The sequence below is a fragment of the Kogia breviceps genome, chromosome 15 (assembly GCF_026419965.1).
Source record: "Kogia breviceps isolate mKogBre1 chromosome 15, mKogBre1 haplotype 1, whole genome shotgun sequence".
Lineage (NCBI taxonomy): Eukaryota > Metazoa > Chordata > Mammalia > Artiodactyla > Physeteridae > Kogia > Kogia breviceps.
This window is the reverse complement of record NC_081324.1, coordinates 26431370-26452361: the sequence shown is the minus strand read 5'-3', so window position 1 is coordinate 26452361 and position 20992 is coordinate 26431370. Positions and strand designations below refer to the sequence as shown.

The 20992-nt window shown below is 47.7% G+C and overlaps 2 protein-coding genes across 2 annotated transcripts in view; both read right to left on the bottom strand.

Annotated features, from left to right (window-relative positions):
- Positions 1-20992, bottom strand: part of LOC131742774 (lipoxygenase homology domain-containing protein 1) — a 94753-nt gene that overhangs the window by 69764 nt on the left and 3997 nt on the right. The window contains exons 2-6 of the mRNA XM_067016124.1: positions 10420-10548; positions 9118-9282; positions 7884-8065; positions 3624-3740; positions 2726-2888 (exon numbers count right to left, since the gene is read on the bottom strand). Of these exons, the coding sequence (XP_066872225.1) occupies positions 2726-2888; positions 3624-3740; positions 7884-8065; positions 9118-9282; positions 10420-10546 (754 nt within the window). The 5' untranslated portion in view covers positions 10547-10548. The remainder of the gene's footprint in view (positions 1-2725; positions 2889-3623; positions 3741-7883; positions 8066-9117; positions 9283-10419; positions 10549-20992) is intronic.
- Positions 13972-20992, bottom strand: part of LOC136791960 (lipoxygenase homology domain-containing protein 1-like) — a 126484-nt gene continuing 119463 nt past the window's right edge. Inside the window, exons 20-22 of the mRNA XM_067014662.1 lie at positions 15193-15356; positions 14339-14443; positions 13972-14000 (exon numbers count right to left, since the gene is read on the bottom strand). Of these exons, the coding sequence (XP_066870763.1) occupies positions 13972-14000; positions 14339-14443; positions 15193-15356 (298 nt within the window). The remainder of the gene's footprint in view (positions 14001-14338; positions 14444-15192; positions 15357-20992) is intronic.

Genomic DNA, 20992 nt, shown 5'->3' with positions numbered 1-20992 from the left:
GTGGCTTTGAGGTGAAGGCAGAAACGGTCCAACTGGGAAGAAGGTCAGTTTCCCCAGCCTGGGAGCAGGTGAGGGTTCGAGAGTCCCTATGGGTGGTAGGAAACCCTCACCTGCACAAAGGGACCCAATAAGGAGACAGCTGCCTGGCTTATCTGGGGACTTGAAGCAAGGAGGCCTCCAGGCTGAAGAGAGGGTCTTTTGGGCTTCCCTGGTGGTGCAGTGGTTAAGAATCCTCCTGTCAATGCAGGGGACACGGGTTTGAGCCCTGGTCCGGGAAGATCCCACATGCCATGGAGCAACAACTACTGAGTCTGCGCTCTAGAGCCTGAAAGCCACAACCACTGAAGCCCGCGCGCCTAGAGCCCGTGCTCTGCAGCAAAGACAAGCCACTGCAATGAGAAGCCTGCGCACCGCAATGAAGAGTAGCCCCCGCTCACCGCAACTAGAGAAAGCCTGCGCACAGCAACAGAGACCCAAAGCAACCAAAAATAAATAAATAAATAAATTTATTTAAAAAAAAAAAAAGAGAGAGAGGGTCTTTTGACAAAACCAGGGTCCATGGAGAAGCATTGCTGGCCATCCAGAGAGATGAAACCCGCATGTCGGCGGGGAGCAAGTAGCAGCAGTGTCACCGAGAGGCAGGAGGCTACAGGTGTAGGTTGTTCCCACCTGGACTAAGGGCCAGGCCTCTGATGTGAGCCTCAGGATTTTTACAAGACCCTAGAAAAGGGGATGACCTCTCCCTGCAGTGACTGAGATGGACTTTCTTACCAACCCTTGCAAGTGGGCTCAAAACCACGTGTAAGTAAATGTAGGAGAGTGAGGTGATGTGAGCTGCTCTTACCCGTTGGTATGGAACACACTCACGCCCACAACACGGTTCCTATTATTATCCTCATTTTCCCTTGGATTCCACAGCATTATTCTTTCCTGCTTTCCTTCTGGCTCTCTGGCTGCTCCCTGAGCAGCTTTATAGGTTCCTGATCGTCTGCCTACCCCTCGGATGCCCACGTCTCCCAGGTCAGTCCACTTCCCGCAGCTCTTACCCTGCATGCTCCGGGTGTTGACTTCTGTGAGTTCCCCGAGGCTGCATCTCTCCAGCCCAGTTCCCTCCTGTGCTCTGGACCCACACCCTCATGTCCACCTTGACTAGACCACAGAGCACAAACTCACATCCAACCCTGAACTCCGCCCCCTCGCTACGTCCCCTTTTCCACCCTCCCTTCTCTGCTGCCCCACCCAGCACTCTGCTGGCTAAACCTCCTTGGTGCACTGGGAGAACTGCTCTCAGAGGCCCGTCCCCCTCAAGGACAAGAACCAGCGCCCCCACCTTGCTCGGCTCAGCTCAGAATCTGGCCAGCATTTCACGTGTGCATTAAAAAAATCCTCTCGCGTCGAAAAGAGTCAACATCACCCACGCCTGTCTGGCTAATACTGACATGAGGTAACATTAGGAATCTTGCCACAGTGTAGACACGACAGTCGACTGTCCCCATCCCCCTCATTTTCTCTCCCCATCCATTTGCTGGCTGTGCATTCAGCCCTACTTCACGCCTGGGCGGGACCTCTTCTAGGAGCCCTCGTCCCAGAGTGGGGTGCTGTGTCCCCAGGGCTGTGATTAAATGGTCTTCCTGCCCCTTTCTCCCCACCCCCGACCCCCCGCCACTCTCTCCAGTGCTTTGGGAATTAGGAAAACCGATTCAGCTTCTGGGTGCTGAGCAATGTGGTCATGCAGTCAAATCCTATTTCTGGATCCTCCTCCCTCCCTGTCCCACCAAGGCCACACAGCTCTCCGTGGAAAGATGTTTCCCTAGAAACACCACCCAGCACAGAGTGGGTTTGTGGCATGTTATTAATACAGAACAGCCAAGTGTGCCACCGGTCCAGCTTTCCTGGGCATCCTCTGGGATCCAAGTAGAAAAGGGAATTATCCGCCAGATTCAATAGCAAAGCAAATTTGGAGAAAGGGATATGGGTAGGGAAAGGCAAGGTATTGAGGCAACCCTTGTTTTTATCTCTTAAGCAAATGACAACTCAGACTAAAGAAAATGTGAGAGCTCTAGGAGAGGCTCAGCTGAGGCTGAGGGCTGAGCCTGGAGCAATACCACCCGGCAAGAGAAGGGAGAACGGCACTCAGGGGCCAGCCAGAGAGGTAAGAAGAGAACCAGAAAATGGTAGTTCAAAAGCAAAGGAATGAGAACAAGCAAACTGGCACATACAGAAAAGAAACCCATGACCTTGGACACTGAAGCTGCACCTAGCCCCTGAGAACAAACACACCACAGCTCCAGTTCTCTACAAAGCCAGGATGCTATTTGATTCATACTCGGTTGGGACAGCTGGATCCAGCAAGAGCAGAGAGGACCGCGCCCTGCAGATTAGTAGCCAAATTAACTAAGCAAGGGAGAGAACAAGGACCAGCATAGTCCAGGCACAGGAGAGCACATATTTGGATGTATGATCACACTGTCAGACAAGGAAAGGGTTTGAGCACAGACCTCGGAGTGAGATAGCTGAGTACGTTTGAAGAATAGCCCTGCCATTTATTAGCTGAGTGAACTTCGGCAGGTTATGTAACCTCTGTGAGCCTCAGTTGCCCTCTCTATGGAGTGAAGATAATTATAGACTCTACCTCTTGGGTGCAAAGGCTCCGCCCAGCACAGGGCAGGTGCCCTACAAGGGACAGCTCTGCTGACAGTGATGGGGGCGATCACACCACACTTACTGTCCAGAGGCTCTTCCACTTCCTTGTAGACTTGCCTTAAAGACCCATCTTTCATGTATTTCTCAGTGAAGATATCATAAGGGACCAGTTCTCGAATGGTCTTCTTGTCATCCTCTGAGGTGGCAAGCCATCGATCACAAGGGAAGGTCAAGGTCTCTGTGCCCTGGGGTGAGGAGGAAGGAGGAAACTGAGCCCTTAATGTGGAAACTGCCAACTTCAGTCATTCATCACCATGTCAACACTCATGGGACCAACCAAGGACAAGGGTGTTGGAGCCCCACTGATAATACAAAAGCCACAGAGGAGCTCCCCCCCTGTCCTGCCCCAATTCCAGCAGATCCAATCTTACTTAAAGCACTTTCCACACCATGTCAGGGGTAGGCTCTTGAAGGTGGAGTTCCCCGAGTCACTTAAAAATAGATATCTGAACCCCATCCCAGAGACTCAGACTCAGCAGGCAAGGGGAGGAAGCTCTGTTTTTTTTTTTAAACTGCTCCCAGCTCCCAGCTCATACCACAGCCATGACTGACAGCTGCTTCCTAGGTTTAGAATTTCGTGGTTTTGGAATGTTGTCCAAGTTGGTTAGGTGGGTTACTTTCTCTGAGTTGACCTTGAGTTGCAGGAAGGGCACACTTGGTCACTCACTGGTAGTACGGCTTTGGGGGTGGGGAGCAGAGACATAGTTGCCCAGACCCTCCTTCTTGACCCATAAACCAGGTTCTAAAAGATTCTGCCTTGGACCTGAGTTAGTTCCTGCACTCGGAGTGAACTGGTTGAATTTTCCTTAGATGATTTTATCTCAACTTAAAAAGGCTGCAGGTTCTTGTAAAGAATCTGTCTTTAATCTCTTCTGAAAAGGGACAAAAGAAACAGCAGGACAGATCAGTCAGAAACTCACATCTTTATCTGGGAGGAGCCTGCGGATGTCCACGTGGGAGCAGTGCCAACCAGGATTTATGCCCGTATTATCATGGCCAATCCGAATTTTTTCAATGATTTCTCCCACGTCTTCTAACTTTGGAAAGGAGAAAATGTACCAGATGTTGGCTGAAAGGTCCTGGAAAGTACAACTTCAGCAAAACCCTGCCTCCCCAGGGCATCCACCCTTGCGTCCCTTTGAACTTCCTGGGGTCACTTTCTCCCAGTATGTCCCTCCTGTCCAGTCAAGCCAGCCCCCGCCCTCCCCTACATAGGCTGTGCTCATACCTCCCTTCCTCCCCCCAAGCTTAACATCAGCCTAGACTTCAGAACTCAGTTCACTCAAGCTCTGGGAGGCTGCCCCCCCCCTTTCTTGGTGGAGCCCAGCCCTTTGTCTTCTATTACTTATTGTTCTAGCAGTGGCTTAAGAACTGACTGGGGGGTATCAGAAGATGAGTTCTAGTTCTTCCCATGCCCTCTCTTGCCACCCTTACCTTCTCCTTGGCCCCCAAGAGCCCCCTTCATCTCCAGCCACTCCTCTTCTATATCTCTCAAATTCCAGTCCCTCAAACTCTACATTCTCTTGTCATAGGGCCTTTGCACAAGCTTCCCCTGCCCCTTCCCTTTTCTCTTCTTTACCTAAACCAGTGTTTGTTCAACCTCATCATTCAGGTCTCAGCTCAAGGATCACTTCTTCAGGGAACCCCCTTGACCACCTTAAGAAAGTCAAATCTCTTCATGATAGGGTCTGACAGCCCCCTATAACCACCCCCTACAGCAGTTCTCAGTTAGAAGTTTGCCTTTACCTGTGTGATAAAGAAGGTGTGATACCTTCTTCTCTACAACTGAAAGCCACAAGGGCAGGCATCACATCTGTTTTGCTCATCACTGCATCCCCAAAGCCCAGAACCTAGGTTCTCAATAACTGTCGGCTGGAAGGATGAAAGAATGATTGTTTCCTCATTTGAAAAATGGGTGTGACAAAGTCAGCTGTGTTCTCTCACATTCAGTGCTGAACCTTAACCACCAAGGTATGTATGAACGTCCCCTTGAATGACAACGCTGATTACGTGCGTGCCACAGTGAGTCCCTGAAATTCAGGAGCTGTGATCTCCCGTCTCTCCTGCCTGGAGCCTATGGGCATAAGGTGCAAGGGAGGAACTCAGCCAGGAGTGACTGATCCCCAGATTCTTCCCTCGGAGCCCTCTAAGGAAGCAGGGAGGTGGCCAGACACAGGCAAGGCAGCCACTCAGCTGGCACCTGCCTCTCCAGCTCTCTCTCTGCCAGGCTGCCCTCCATCATCCCCCCAGGTCCCACTCCAGGGCCTCTCCCAAGTTCTCATGTGTCATATTCTCTTCTGAAATGGTGCTGTATGTATCAGTTCACACCCTGCCTCAGCCCTATGGGGATCTGGGCAATCACAGGTGGATATAAACAAGGAAGTCGGGGTAAAGGGAAAAGAGGGTAGGGAAGTATGGTGATACCCAGGTGCCCTGGCTCATGGTTGGCCCATGGAATTCATGCCTTTTGCTTTGACAGTTGAGGGTTAAAGAGGGTGTGCAGACTTGAGTTTCCTGGTAGCAACTGTGCAAAGCTACCTGCTTGGCCTGCTCCATCAAGGTCTCAGTGCTACAAAGAGATGGCTCCAGGATGGATGAGAGCTCCCAATGAGTGAATGGCATCTGAATGAGTGACTGAGTCATTCATCAAATGCAAAGCCTCTATAACCCTAGACAGATGTGACCTGGGAATGAACTAGAACAGCTCCCACCACTGCATACCCTCCGCACACACCCACCCACAGTTGGCAGCCATGCGGAGGCCCATCAGCACTGCTTGAGAAACCTCCCCCTATTCCCTCCCACCCCACCTCCATCCTTCCCAGCTGCAGCCCTATGAGCTGTGTGATCTAGACAAGGCACTTGACCTTCCAGGCCTCAATTGCCTCATCTATCAAATAGGAAGATTGCTCAGCTGAAGGCAGAGGCATGGGCAGAGCAACTCTCGAGGTCACTCCTACATCTAAGATTGCAGACGTGCTTCTTTTTGTCAACGATTCTCTCCTTCCAAGTGACCAATATGGCGCCACATTGCTGGAGACGCCCTGAGTTACCAAGATGCTATAACTGTCATTGCTTCTGCTGCCCTGCAGCTCCGCTCCAACTCCCCGCTGGCCAGCTCACCCATGCTTCATCAGAGAAGTGGTGTCCCCCACGAGTCCCTGGGCTTTCTGAATCATTAAACAGAGACCAGTGATTTCACAGGGCCTTATCCTTTGACAACAGGAGAAACAGGAAGCTACGGGTGAGATCGTGGCTCACAGAATCTGCACTCAAGGACACTGAGCTGCCAGGTAGCTGGCAAATGGAATAATTTACCAGCCTAACTCTTGGAATGGTGATGAGTTGACACACACCAAGTGCTGAGGACAAGGTTGGCACATGGGAAGTGCTCAGTAAATATTAGCTATCGTTGTATTTTCCCAGCCAATCCGTGTGTCTGAGGACGAGGCCACAAAGAGAGGATGGGGCTTGCTCATGAGTTAGAGGCCAAGCAGACCCAGAACCCAGGGTTAAGGGCTCGCAATCCAGTGCTCCACCTCTTATCTGAAGAGCAACTGGAAAAGAGAAGTGGAGAGACAGAGACACAAAGCGATCTCACTTGTTTCGAAGCTCTCATATACCCAGCTCCCAGATAGATTTGAAAAGAAAAAAGAAATAAGATAGCAACAAATTGCTGGCAAATTACAGCTTCCCATCAGGTGGACTTCATTGATAAAACTCCCCGGAAGCCATGCTGAAGTGTAATCACAGCTCGGGCCCCTGACGGCATCAGGCTTGGATGACGCACATGCCATGACATCTCGGGTGGGTGAGGTGTTGCTCTGTGTGCATAGATGAATCACCCTTGAAATTTTCTTGTTAAAAAACTCCACCAAGGTGGCAAACTTCCCACAAGTGCTGACTGCTCCCAGAGGAGGTGGGGAGGGGAAAGGGAGTCCCCCGGGGCAGACACAGCCCGAGGAAGAAGGAAGGGGCTCTGGACTTTATTTCCCACCAGAAAAATAAGGGGCACATCTGCAAAGGTTCCCCACTACCTGGAGAGCCCAGGCTCCCGTCTCTCATCCTTCAGAGTCACATCCCCTTTAAGTCCCGCTCCATCTCATCCTCTACCCAAGTCACATCACTCTCCTCCTATCCCCTCTGGCCAAACCTCAAACCACTTGCTGTTTACTTCCACCTCTGGCCATGATGTTCCCCTTGCTAGGAATGCCTTCCCTCCTTGTTCCCGCTTATGTCCACTTTCAGGTCCAGCTCAAAACCACCACTTCCAGGGAGCCCTCTCCCATCTCTGAACACCTATAGCATGCTCAGCCAGCCCCACTGTTTGCCCTTATCACCATAGACTAGTCTACTACAGCGGCTAAGAGCACATATTCTGAGCCAGTCCTCCTGGCTTTGAATCCTGCTTCCACTGTGCCTTGGTTGTGTGATTTCATCTAAGCTACTAAACTCTCTGTGCCTCAGTTTCCCCATATTTAAGCAGGGATAATTAAAGTGCAGAGTTGCTATGAGGGTTAAGTGAGTTAATATGGGTAAAGCCCTATGACGGTGCCTTCTTACCCCCAGGATCAGTTTCTAGGATGATCGCCAGACTCTCTCATTAGCCCCATGTGAGATCTGGAATTCCCCAGCTGGCCTGCAAGCTCTTTGCAGGCATAGTCTGGGTCCTCTTCTTCCCCTGTCTCTCCCACCCCACCTGGCACGTTACCACAGTAACTGTCGAACAACTCTCAGGCCGGAGTTGAGGGGGAACCGAGGAATATACGGATGCTCTTTTGTATATGAGAGGATTGGCCATAGCTTAGCAGACGAACGGGAGACAATTATATGATGAGAAAGTCTGGAAGCCGGCTCTCTCCACGGGTCTCTGTTGTTGGTAGCACTGGAGATGGCCCCAATGGAACTGGAATTGTGCTTTTAACTCCCTAAGCCCTATCCACTCATGATCACCTTTGATTCAGACACTGGTCCTGGAAGGGCAGGTTCACTGTCCTCCTGGCTACTCAGATGTACTGAGGCTCAGAGAGGTTGGCTGAACTGCCTGTCTCCCTCACTCACAGCAGTGCATCAGAGGGAAGGCACACGTCAGACTCTGGACAAAGGGTTCCTTCTCCTCGTCTTCTGGCCCATCCCGCCCCCAGGCCTGGCTCCCCCGGCAGCCTGCCAGACCCAGGTACCTCCATTATGAAGCGGGAGGCAGACTTCCTCTCAAAGAACAGCTTCTGCTCTCTCTTGTTGGTGCATAGGTACTTCTGTTGGGTGCACACGGCATCGCAGCCATAGATGATGATGAAGATGTTGGCGTTTGTCCCAGCAGCAAAGACATCACTGGTGTAGAGGGTGATCTCGTAAGGGACAACTAAGGGTGGGGGACAGAGGACAAAGTCAGAGGGGAGGTGAAAACAGGACACAGGCAGGTCAAGTTCTTCACGAGCACCACCGCCCCAGATGGTCCCTTCACTGGGAGCTGCTACCCAGTGACCTGAACCTTCACATGGTTGCCTAGCAACCACAGGGTGAGGGGAGGTGTTTTGTCATGCCTAGTGCCCACAGAAAGCTCCTGTCACCTCAGACCAGGGTCTCCGTGCCTCTCCCATCACAGAGCTAGTACAACAGCCTGGCTGAAAGCAGAGGCTCTAGCCTGACTATCTGTGTGACCTGGACGACTCACCTAGAAGCCTTGGTTTCCTCATTTGTAATGTGTCCTCAATGCGGTCCTTGGCTCTAGACACTCTATACACAGGAGCATTATGTTTCAGGGGACAATAGCCAACTGGATCAGCCAGTCTACAGTGGTGAGAGTCCTTTCTCTTCTCTTCCCACCCCTTGCAACTCATCTACTGGCTCCAGCTGGCCTGCCCCTCAACCCCTCAGCACAGACTTTCTGATGATGTTAGAGAAAGGGAAGTGTCAAAACTTCACCTACTAGTTCCACTTCCCCCTTTCCCTTAGCTGGTAAAGGAATTACATTTACCTTCTTTTAAAGTTCTTTTTCCCCCCAGTCAGGATAAAATCTTATAATGGTGATTTCTTTGGCGTGTTAATGACTGGAGGGAGGATTGGTGAAGGGGTTTATAATGATCCTTCACTGTTAGACCTTTATCTTTTCTTCCTTTCGGGTCTTACAACTATTCTACATTATTATCTCTATTTTGTAGACAAGAAAACTGAACTCCAGAGAAGTCAGGCTCTCTGCCTGTTGTCACCAGCTAGTTTGGGGTACAGTGTGGAATACATCCCTTATTTCCTTTCCCTGGGTCCAGGGCTCTGTCCACAGCCAGCACAGGGCCAGAGGCATTTCCAAGGTGCGCCTGGCCAAGGGTCAACACTGGATGATGGAGTGGGACTGAGTTGGGGTGGTGAGCAATGGGGTGCAGGAGGAGGCCCAGCCTTGCTGTGCAAGATTCCTACATGGTGTATACAGCCTTGTCTGAAGTTCCGCGTGGAAGAGGTCCCTGACGATGGCACCATCTTCTTCATTCTTGGCCAACCAGTGGCCACAGGGGAATGTCATGCACTTTCCAAGGGATGGGGCGTCCACCTCTACCCAGTCTACAAACCAGCCTGGAGCCTTGCCTGGAGGGAAGGAGACACAGAACTCATCAAGGACCTCTACACAGATGGTTTCCTGTGAACAACTTCAGGGACTCCAAACATCCTTCCCTACTTGACGGCTGGTGCTTAGAGCTCCACCGTGAACATGCCATCCCTTTTGCTTACAGCATTACTGAACTGATTCCCCGGCACCCAGCTGAAGGTGGATCACACTCCAGGCTGCTGTCAGTGAAATTAGCAAGAGCAAAGGAGCATGGGGAGGAGATGACAGGAGGCGGAGAGTCTGAGGGGAGGGAAGCAAGGACACTGTCCAAGGTGGAAGGTGCTCCAGAGAGGGAGCCCAGAGATGCCAGAGAGAGCCTGTGTTAACGAGGACTCCATAGTTTCACCCAGTGACGGGGTGAAACACTGGGCTCCCTGGCCTCAGTTTGTGATGCATGAAGGCAAGGGAAACTAGCGAAGGATTGATGCTCCTCCCTGGGAAAATGAGTGCTCAGGCTTAAAGAAAGACATGGAAGTCAGGCAGAGACCCTGTCCCTCAGTCCCAGAGGGAAGGAGGAAGGCCTCTTTCCTCAGGCTTAGAAGATATGGTTTGAAGACCAAGAAAATGAGTCTGCTTTACTGAGAGAGAACACACTTGGGCACAGTTTTTGTCTGGCTGCAGTGTCAGTGGATTCTGGGAAGAACTGGCTCCATCAGTGGTTCTCAAAGTGGAGCCCCCGGACTAGCAGCCTCAGCATTACCGGTGAGAAACATAAACTCTTGGGTCCCACCCCAGACCTACTCCAACCAAAGGCTGTGGGTTGGGCCCAGAACTCTGTGTTTTAACAAGCCCCCCAGCGGTGGCTCTGATACACATTCAAATTTGGGAACCACTGATCAGGGATTCTCAAATCTGGCTGCCACTGAAATTTCAGAGAGTGCGGTTTTGGGGAAAGCTTTAAACATCATCAGCGTCCTGGCCCCTCCCTGATCAATTAGACCAGAATCTCTGTGTGCAGCCAGGACTCTACCAGACTGAAGGGACTGAGGAAGCTGTGTCATTATGGAAGGCAGATGACATCCAAGTCTACCGCAGATTCTTGCCTAGACACCCACGGGGACCTGCCCATGGTCCTCACGTTCTTAGCCAGGTAAAGAGGGAGGGAAGGCAGACACCTGTGTTGTCATGGCCGATCCTCACTTTCCACAGATCTCCCAGGTCCAGGGTCTCCACTGTGAAGATTTCGATGCTGTCCCTTTCAAACTTGTCACTGTTTGTCTTGGAGGATTTCAGGAGGGTCATTCCTGCCAACCAAATGACCCCAACATGACTGGCTGGGCCTGAGACCTTCCAACCTAGTCTGCCCACCTTTTTTTCATCTCTCCTCATAATGACCAAATTTCTGAACTTTCATCAAACTTAGACTGTACAATTACCATCCACTAGGCATCTTTGGCATTTTGTGTGTGTGTGTGTGTGTGTGTGTGTGTGTGTGTGTGTGTATGTCCTTTTATTAAGCTCTACAATAATCTTTTGACATATATATTTTTATTTCCAGTTTGCATCTAAAGAAAAGGAGACACACCCAGAAATTAAGTGCCTTATCCAAGGTCATCCAGGAGGAAGTGGTGGGGCCCTAAGTCAATGTGTGCTCCCCTTTCACAATCCCCACGTTTCTCCATGGCGGGGAGGGAGCCAATGACAAAGCCACCCTCCCACGCTCCCTGGGGAAACAGGGCCTCCCCTGCAGGGATGGGGCATGTGGGAATTCTCTGGAGACTCTTCTCTGGATGACAGAAGGAGGGTTGGCTTCATATGCTCCTGAGCAGCCATCTCACATACATTATCTGTCCTGGGACTCTGGCTGCATGTCAGTCTGAAATTTAAGGTGGTTTCAGGATCATCACCATCTCCTCCTGCCTCAGCTTTCAAGTCTCCTTAACCCTGTAAGTCCCACCTCATGTAGGAAGTCTTGTGATAATCTAGACTCACTGCAGACTGGTTTCAGCACACAAAGAGTCAGACAGACCTTGGTTAGATGCCTGCTTTTGACACTTAGCATCTGGGTGGCCTTGGACAAATTACTAAATTCTCTGAAACTGGTTTCCTCGAATGTCAAAGGGATGGTCTTCCCCATAGAGTTGTTGTGAGTATTTAATAAGATGATGACTTGCATCTTCAAGAATGTGCCTAACACATAGCAATCCCTTGGCAAATAAAAGCAGTTGTTAGGGCCCCTCAATTTCATTGACCATGGCTCAGTAACTATTGCAAGGACATACATTTATAAGTTTTGGCCTGATTCATTCATTATATCTGCATTACCTGACATAGTAAATAATAATAAATGTTTTATTGAGTGTCATTTTGTCAAAAATATTTTCCATGTTCAATTTCACTAAATATACAACTCTATGAGGCATATACTAGTACAATCTCCATTTTACAAATGGGAGAAACTAAAGCACAGAGAGATTAAGGAATTTGCCCAAGGTCACACAGCTAATAAGTGGTAGAGCAGAAGTTTAAACCAGTCAGTCAAGCCTGAGTCCATGCTCTATATCACCACAGTGCTGAATTCGAATATGAGCACCCCAAAGTCATGGATTAAGCTCCTTCATTCTTCAGCAATTCTTGCCATAGAGCTCTGGACCCACAGGGTTTTGAGCAAATGTGTGATGATTACATATTTGAGGGACTGGTTCCTCTCTGAACTCAGACAGAATGGCTGGACACGTGGTCCAAGTGGATGGCTGACTCCAGCACTATATTCCACCTTCTCTGATTGCCTTGACAGAGGCTCCAGAATGACCCCAAGACTCCTTGAGCATCTTATACGGAGAGTAACATGGAACCCATTGGCTGAATCTCACTGGAGGTTGGGAAGAGCCACTGGTTCCTAGGTTGTTATTGAAGTAGAGATAGAGTTAGCGCTACCTCTGCCTTTAGAACAGAAGGGGAAAGCTGGCAAAAGACACAGAGAAGAGATCACTCACTGTTTGGACTGAGGAGCCCCTTTGCTACAGTTTTGAAAGGCAAACAGAGTGACACCTCAAGGAACGGCACAGGAAATGGTAAAAACTTTCAGAAAGGCCTGGACAAAAATTCGGGCACCATTACTTGGGGAAAGGATACCGAAGGGAAGATGATTCACATGGCTTTCAAACACTAGTAGGGTGGTAGAGGCAGCAGTGAGGACCAAGAGAGGGCAGGGGGCTCTCTGCCCCCAGAGTGCAGTAGGCCTGACTTAGTAAGATTTATAAAGAATTTTAAAAGAACTGGCATTCACAACCCAGGCAGACAAGTCATCTCACAGGGAGATTTTTAAGAAAAAAGGAATTGCCTTTCTCTGTTGGGGCTAGTTGCATGAAATCTTTCAAGAGTCAGAGGCATGCAAGAATACACAATGGGGAAAGGATAGCCTCTCCAATAAATGGTGGAAATGGATGTCTACATGTAAAATACTTAATTTGGACCCTTATCTCATACCGTACATAAAAATCAACTCAAAATGAATTACAGATTTAAACGGAAGGACTGAAACTGTAAAACCCCTAGAACAAAGCATAAAAGAAACACTTTTTGACATTGGTCTTGGCAATGATTTCATGAATATGACACCAAAAGCACAGCAACAAAAAATAAAATTAACAAGAGGGACTACATTAAACTAAAAAGTTTCTGCACAACAAAGGAAACAACAGAGTGAAAAGGCAACATACAGAATGGGAGAACATATTTACAAACTATATATCTATAAGGGGTTAATCACCAAAATATATAAAGTAATCTTACAACTCAATAACAAAAAGACTAAGAACCCAATTAAAAATGGGCTAAGGACTTAAATAGACATTTCTCCAGAGAAGACATAAAAATGGTCAACAGTATAAGAAAAAACGCTCATTGTCACTAACCATGAAGGAAATGCAAATCAAAAACACAATGAGATATCTCACACCTGTCAGGATGGTTACTATCAAAAAAAACAGAAGGGGACTTCCCTGGTGGTCCAGTGGTTAAGAATCTGCCTTTCATTTCAATGCAGGGGACGTGGGTTCAATCTCTGGTCAGGAACTAAGATCCCACATGCCACGGGGCAAGTAAGTCTGTGTGCCACAACTACAAAGCCCATGTGCCACAACTAGAGAAAAGCCCTTGCACTGCAACAAAGAGCCCAGGCACCACAATGAAAGATCCTATGTGCTGCAAGTAAGACCTGATGCAGCCAAAAATAAATAAATTTTTAAAAAACCAAACAAACCAAAAGACAACAAGTGTTGGTGAGGATGTAGAGAAATTGGAACCCCTGCACACAGTCGGTGGGAATGAAAAATGATGCAGTTGCTATGGATAATAGTATGAAAGTTCCTAAAAAAGTTAAAAAGAGAACTACCATATGAACCCACAATCCCAATTCTGGGTATATATCCAAAAGAATTGAAATCAGATTCTTGAAAAGTATTAGCACTCATTTCATTGCAGCACTATTCACAATAGGTAAGAATGGAAAAAATCCTAAATGTCCACTGACAGATGAACGGATAAAGAAAATATGGTATATACATACAGTGGAATATTATACAGCCTTGTAAAAGGAGATTCTCCAATATGCAACAATGTGGATGGTTCTTGAGGATATCATGCTAAGTGAAATTAGCCAGACACAAAAGAATGAATACAGCATGACTCCATTTAAATGAGGTATCAAAATCAAATTCATAAAATCAAAGATGGAAATGGTAGTTATCAGGAGCTGGGGATAGGAGGAAATGGGGGTTTAATAATCAACAGGCATAAAATTTCAGTTTAGTAAGTTTAATAAGCTCTAGAGATCTGCTGTACACCATATACCTATAGTCAATGACCATGTATCGTACATTAAAATTTGGTAAGAAAATTGATTGCATGTTAAGTATTCTCATAAAATAAAATAAAATAATAAAGAGAATTTTAAAATATGGTTTCTTAAAAAAAAAGAGAGAGAGAAAGAGGGAGAGGCATGTCCAGTATTTCCTTGGAAAATTCCACTGAATCTCCCAGTCTCCCTGGAGAGGAATGTGGGAGAACCTCAGCCCTGCGTTGCTCTCTTACCAGTGTCATCCTGAGTGCCAAAGAGCGTGATGAAGACATTGGCATCGGTGCCCGCGTTCTTCTTGTCCCCGGTCTTTATGGTTATTGAGAATGTGGTAGATTTATCTGCCAGGAGAAGAGTGTGGAGAAGTGAGTGGTAGATTGCACCTCCCATGAAGGGAGGAGGAAGAAAACGTACTGAGCATGTTTCTCTGCTTGTGTTGGCTGTTTTTATGAATCACTTTACTTGTAGCATGTGTTCTTCTGTAGTTGCCTTTAGTCTGGAAACTTCCTGAAGGCAGAGATGAGGTCTCCCCACCCCACATCCAGCTCACACAGGAAACCTTCAATCAGTAAAGTTGTAGGATGCTTGGGGAAGACTTGGGGTGACTGTGGGGTTCGGAGGCTCATCAGCCACGAGACCTGGTCTGACTCCTGCAGGTTGGGAAGTTTTAGGGATGCATGTTTCAAGGAAGGGAGCACAGCATCATAGAACACTTGAAAGTTTATTCTTTCCCTTGACAAAAATATTCATATTGAGAGTCTATAATGTGCCTGGAGGGGAAGACACAGACTAAGTCAGAATCAGCTATAACTATTCTATTCTATTCTATTCCATTCCATTCCATTCCATTCTATTCCTGACAATAACTCCATGCTAGGCCATGTACTTTATACCCAGCCGTATGCTAGAAATGTGAGAATACACCCCCTTCACCTCCCCATTCTTGCCATGGAGGAATGAGAGAACAGATAGATTCCCAGGGAAGAAAGTGCCCAGAGCCCACAGGGGAAGGGAAGATGGAGACCTAGTGGGGGAGAGACAGAGGAAAGGGGTACTCTTGAGGGGAGAAATCAGCTCTAGGTTAGGAAACCTTTCTGCTCCAGAGCCAGGCGGTCGAGGGGGTTTTCATCTCCCCCACCCTCCTCATCCTCGCTTGGTGGCAGCACATAGGACTCATCCACTGGCAACAGCTCCCTGGACAGCTGGCCATCATCCTCCTCCACTGCCAGCCAGCGCTGGCATGGAAAGTAGTACCTGTGGGGACAGGGGGTGAGGAGAATTGGAGAATGTCTCTTTGGAAAGGTCTCATGAAACAGTAGTCATGGGCTGAGGAACGAGAGGCCATCATGGAGGCCAAATGCTCCCCTGTCTTCCCCCACACCCCCAGCATTGCCCTCCCATCCTACCTAGCCTGGGAGTCACCCCATTTGTCACTTGGCTGGAGTAGACAACAAACATGGGATATGGTTTCTATACAACCCCACTGAAAATGGTTGGGCAACAGTGCCTGGAGCACAGCAGACCCTCAATCAGGGTCCTGTTGAAGGAATCTAGAGGAAAAGGGGCTTCTGGGGACTGTTCCAGCCTTTTCTAGAATCAACCTGTTAGCCAGAGCCACTTTGGCAGAGAATGTTGTACACATAGGAGGGGCTTCATACCCAAGGGCTGAATTAGTGGATTTTAATGGAATGACCCAATTATGCTTCTGGAAGGTGCAAAGAGTATAGCTAAGGAGCTGGCACAGCAGACAGCAGGCGCCACCCAGGGGAGGGAGGTCCAAGGTAGACTCCTCAGTGGAGAGGCTGAACCCAGAGCAAGGCAGGCGCCTGGACAGAAGGGAAAGAAGGATGGGGGCAGAGAGAGGCAGCAGGGCGCGGGAACTGAGGACTCGCCTCTAGAGCCAGACTGGGGGTGAACCCTGGCTCTGCCGCCTACAGTCATGTGAGCTTGAACAAGTTTCTTTACCTCTTTGTGCAAAGTTTGCCAGATTTAGCCAATAAAATCACAGGACTCCCAGTTAAATTGGAATTGTAGATAAGCAAGTAACAATGTTTCAATACAAGTATGTCCTATCTAGTATTGGGGACATACCTATACTAAAACATTATCCTTTGCTTATCTGACTTTCAAATTTAATTGGCCATTCTGCATTTTATCAGGCAACCCTCTGTAGAATGAGGATGATAGTGCCTATTTCATAGGTGGTTGCGAGAATTTCATGACTCAAACATTTTAAAGTTCTTAAAAAAAATGCCTGGCTCTCAGTATGCTCTTGGTTAGGAATTTGCTAAAACTATTGTGAAATGATAGTGATGATTCTTCTTACGCTTCCTTTCTTCCTCTTCAGTCCATGCCTGGGATCTCTGGAGATTGTGGGCTGGACAGTTCCCACTGGGCCCCTGAGCTTCCAGAACAGCCCAGAGGGTTTGGGGATGCAGCCCATCTCTACAGCCCCATCTGCACCCCTTCCCTGACACTGTCCAGGTACATAAGATGCATTCAGGGTCTGGTCAAAGTCTAGAGAGGTGAGAGCAGTGTAGGCCAAGGGTCTTGTCCCTGTGTCTGAGCCCCATATCCTCCTACAGTCCTTACTTCTTCCCAGCATGGTAGAGGGGCAGCACCAGAGGATGTCACCTCGGCCCAGGGGCTCGGATGGGGCACAGAGGGGCAACTGTGTATTGAGAGATGTGGATTTAAAGGGTGGGAGGAGCTCAACCTTGGGAGAGATAAACTAAATTGCTATGAAATTAGTGTTTAAGTAAAAGATGTATATCATTCCACTTCTCTGCCTTTCAAATATATGAGTGGGAAAGTTAAACTTTTACTAATTTATGAATAATAGGCTTTAGTTCTAAATTACGGCCGATTAAGAGAGAGAGACAGAAATAAAGAAAAGAGTGGGGTTGGGGCCGAGGTGGAGTAATGAGAGTATGGGAAGCTGGAGGAGGACAGGGACAGAGGGAGAGAGACGCATAAAGAAAGAGCTGAGGGAGACTGATGCTGGGAGAGAAAAACGTCAGTAAGAGGGGAAGGCACAAGCCCTCCCACACCCATGAAGAGCGCACACGCGGGGAATCAGAGCCTGGCTTCTTGGCACCACCCCTGTGGTCCCTGAGATACCTGCACCATGAAGTTAAAGGTCCTTAGCACGCCCATGGCTGCAGCCTCCGCAGGCAGGAGAACCAGAGCCGGAGCCAGGATGGGCCTGAGCGCTGGACATTTAGCCTCTATCCCCACAGCAACAACAAGCACTCCAGGAGGTCTAGTGGAGGACTGGGCCTACTGGCCCCCTCCCCTTCCTCCCACAGGAGTAAATCCTGCTCAAGCAGGTCTGCGGAGGGGAGTAGGTAGGAATTTTTCAGGAGCAAAGGGGAAGAGAGGCATACAGGTGTTCTGGCCAGGTATGCCCACCACTCCACTTAAGCAAGGGCAATGGAAGGAAGAGCCAGGGGTTGGGTCAGCAGGAGGTTTAAACTGAGCATTGGAACAAAGCTCGGGGCCACTAAAAGTACGAGTTTCACTTGAAACTTAAACTGGAATGGGTGGATTGCAAAACTGAACGCTGTAAAATGTATTTAACGTGTGGCCTTTCCCATTTTGTGCATAAAGGCTGGAGCACACCAAGTATGTCAACTGGAGGTACTGGAAGAGCAGCATGGCAACAGAGTGGGTGTGGAATTCCAGAACTCTGGGTTTGTGCCCCTGCTCTTCCCCTTACACTCTGTGCAGCTGCTGGGCCCCGAGTTTCACCAAGAAGGCCTCTGCGGGGTGCAAGCAGAGGAGGGACGTGGCCTAAGAGCTGGATGGCTGTAGACACTAGGAGGGCCTGGGGAAGCAGAGGCACCAGCCAGGAGGCTCTGACCAGGGGGTGCTGAAGATGGGGAGAGGGGGTCTGGCTGAGCTTTTCTGACACAGTGGCGATGGATTGGGGGTGGGGCATGAGCGGCAAAGAGGAGTCAGGGTGGAGTCAGTCTGCATGGAGATATGTGACTGGGTCCAGGGGCAGCTGAGGGATGAGGTCAGTGTTCATTTATCCTTCTGGCTGCAAAGCCCTTATTCCTGAGCTAATAAAGGTCATGGGAGGCCACAGGTACTGTCGGGGAAGACGGCGTCTCTCCGAGAGAGAGAGCGCAGATTCGCTGCTCTAATTTTGCTTCCTCTGAACGGCCATGATTTTATTTTTAATTTGAGTTTTATTTTATTTATTTATTTTTTATATAGCAGGTTCTTATTAGTTATCTATTTTATACGTATTAGTGTATACATGTCAGTCCCAATCTCCCAGTTCATTCCACCACCACCAGCCCACCCCACCCCCTCCCTGCTTTCCCCCCTTGGTGTCCAGATGTTTGTTCTCTACATCTGTGTCTCTATATCTGCCTTGCAAACTGGTTCATCTGTACCATTTTTCTAGATTCCACATATGTGTTAATATATGATATTTGTTTTTCTCTTTCTGACTTACTTCACTCTCTATGACAATCTCTAGGTCCATCCATGTCTCTACAAATGACCCACCCAATTTCGTTCCTTTTTATGGCTGAATAACATTCCATTGTATATATGTACCACATCTTCTTTATCCATTTGTCTGTCGATGGGCATTTAGGTTGCTTCCATGACCTGGCTATTGTAAATAGTGCTGCAATGAACATTGTGGTGCATGTGTCTTTTTGAATTATGGTTTTCTCAGGGTATATGCCCAGTAGTGGGATTGCTGGGTCATACGGTAATTCTAATTTTAGTTTTTTAAGGAACATCTATACTGTTCTCCACAGTGGCTGTATCAATTTACATTCCCACCAACAGTGCAGGAGGGTTCCCTTTTCTCCACACCCTCTCCAGCATTTATTGTTTGTAGATTTTCTGATGATGCCCATTCTAACTGGAGTGAGGTGATACCTCATTGTAGTTTTGATTTGCATTTCTCTAATAATTAGTGATGTTGAGCAGCTTTTCATGTGCCTCTTGGCCATCTATATGTCTTCTTTGGAGAAATGTCTATTTAGGTCTTCTGACCATTTTTTGATTGGGTTGTTTAGTTTTTTTTAATATTGAGCTGCATGAGCTGTTTATATATTTTGGAGATTAATCCTTTGTTGATTCATTTGCAAATATTTTCTCCTATTCTGAGGGTTGTCTTTTTGTCTTGTTCATAGTTTCCTTTGCTATGCAAAAGCTTTTAAGTTTCATTGGGTCCCAGTTGTTTATTTTGTTTTTATTTCCATTACTCTAGGAGGGGGGTCAAAAAGATCTTGTTGTGATTTATGTCAAGGAGTGTTCTTCCTATGTTTTCCTCTAGGAGTTTTATAGTGTCCGGGGTCTTACATTTAGGTATTTAATCCATTTGGAGTTTATTTTTGTGTATGGTGTTAGGGCATTTTCCAATTTCATTCTTTTACATGTAGCCGTCCAGTTTTCCCAGCATCATTTTAAAAAATTTTATTATTTATTTATTTATTTTTGGCTGTGTTGGGTCTTCATTGCTGCGCGTGGCTTTTCTCTAGTTGTGGGGAGTGGGGGCTACACTTCGTTGCAGTGCACGGGCTTCTCATGGCAGTGGCTTCTCTTGTCGCAGAGCACAGGCTCTAGACACATGGGCTTCAGTTAGTTGTGGCACACAGGCTCAGTATTTGTGGCTCATGGGCTCTAGAGAGCAGGCTCAGTAGTTGTGGTGCATGGGCTTAGTTGCCCTGTGGCATGTGGGATCTTCCCGGACCAGGGCTCAAACCCGTGTCCCCTGCATTGGCAGGAGGATTCTTAACCACTGTGCCACCAGGGAAGTCCCCAGCACCACTTATTGAAGAGACAGTCTTTTCTCCACTGTATATCCTTGCCTCCTTTGTCATAGATTAGTTGACCATAGGTGTGTGGGTTTATCTCTGGGTTTTCTATCCTGTTCCATTGATCTATACTTCTGTTTTTGTTCCAGTACCATATTGTCTTGACTACTGTAGCTTTGTAGTATAGTCTGAAGTCAGGGAATCTGATTCCTCCAGCTCTGTTTTTTTCCCTCAAGATCGCTTTGGCTATTCAGGGTCTTTCATGTCTCCATACAAATTTTAGGATTTTTTGTTCCAGTTCTGTTCTGTCTGGATGATCTGTCCATTGGTGTAAGTGAGGTGTTAAAGTCCCCCACTATTATTGTGTTACTGTCGATTTCCTCTTTTAGAGATGTTAGCAGTTGTCTTATGTATTGAGGTGCTCCTATGTTGGGTGCAAACATATAATTGTTATATCTTCTTCTTGGATTGATCCCTTGATCATTACATAGTGTCCTTCCTTGTCTCTTGTAACATTCTTTATTTTAAAGTCTATTTTATCTGATATGAGTATAGCTACTCCAGCTTTCTTTTGATTTCTATTTGCATGGAATATCTTTTTCCATCCCCTCACTTTCAGTCCGTATGTGTCCCTAGGTCTGAAATGGGTCTCTTTTAGACAGCATCTATGTGAGTCTTGTTTTTGTATCCATTCAGCGAGCCTGTGTCTTTTGGTTGGAGCATTTAATCCATTCACATATAAAGTAATTATTGATATGTATGTTCCTATGACCATTTTCTTAATTGTTTTGGGTTTGTTTTTGTAGGTCTTTTTCTTCTCTTGTGTTTCCCACTTAGAGAAGTTCTTTTAGCATTTGCTGTAGAGCTGGTTTGGTGGTGCTGAATTCTCTTAACTTTTGCTTGTCTGTAAAGCTTTAGATTTCTCTGTCAAACCTGAATGAGATCCTTGCCGTGTAGAGTAGGTTTGGTTGTAGGTTCTTCCCTTTCATCACTTTAAGTATATCATGCCACTCCCTTCTGGCTTGTAGAGTTTCTGCTGAGAAATCAGCTGTTAAACTTATGGGAGTTCCCTTGTAAGTTATTTGTCATTTTTCCCTTGTTGCTTTT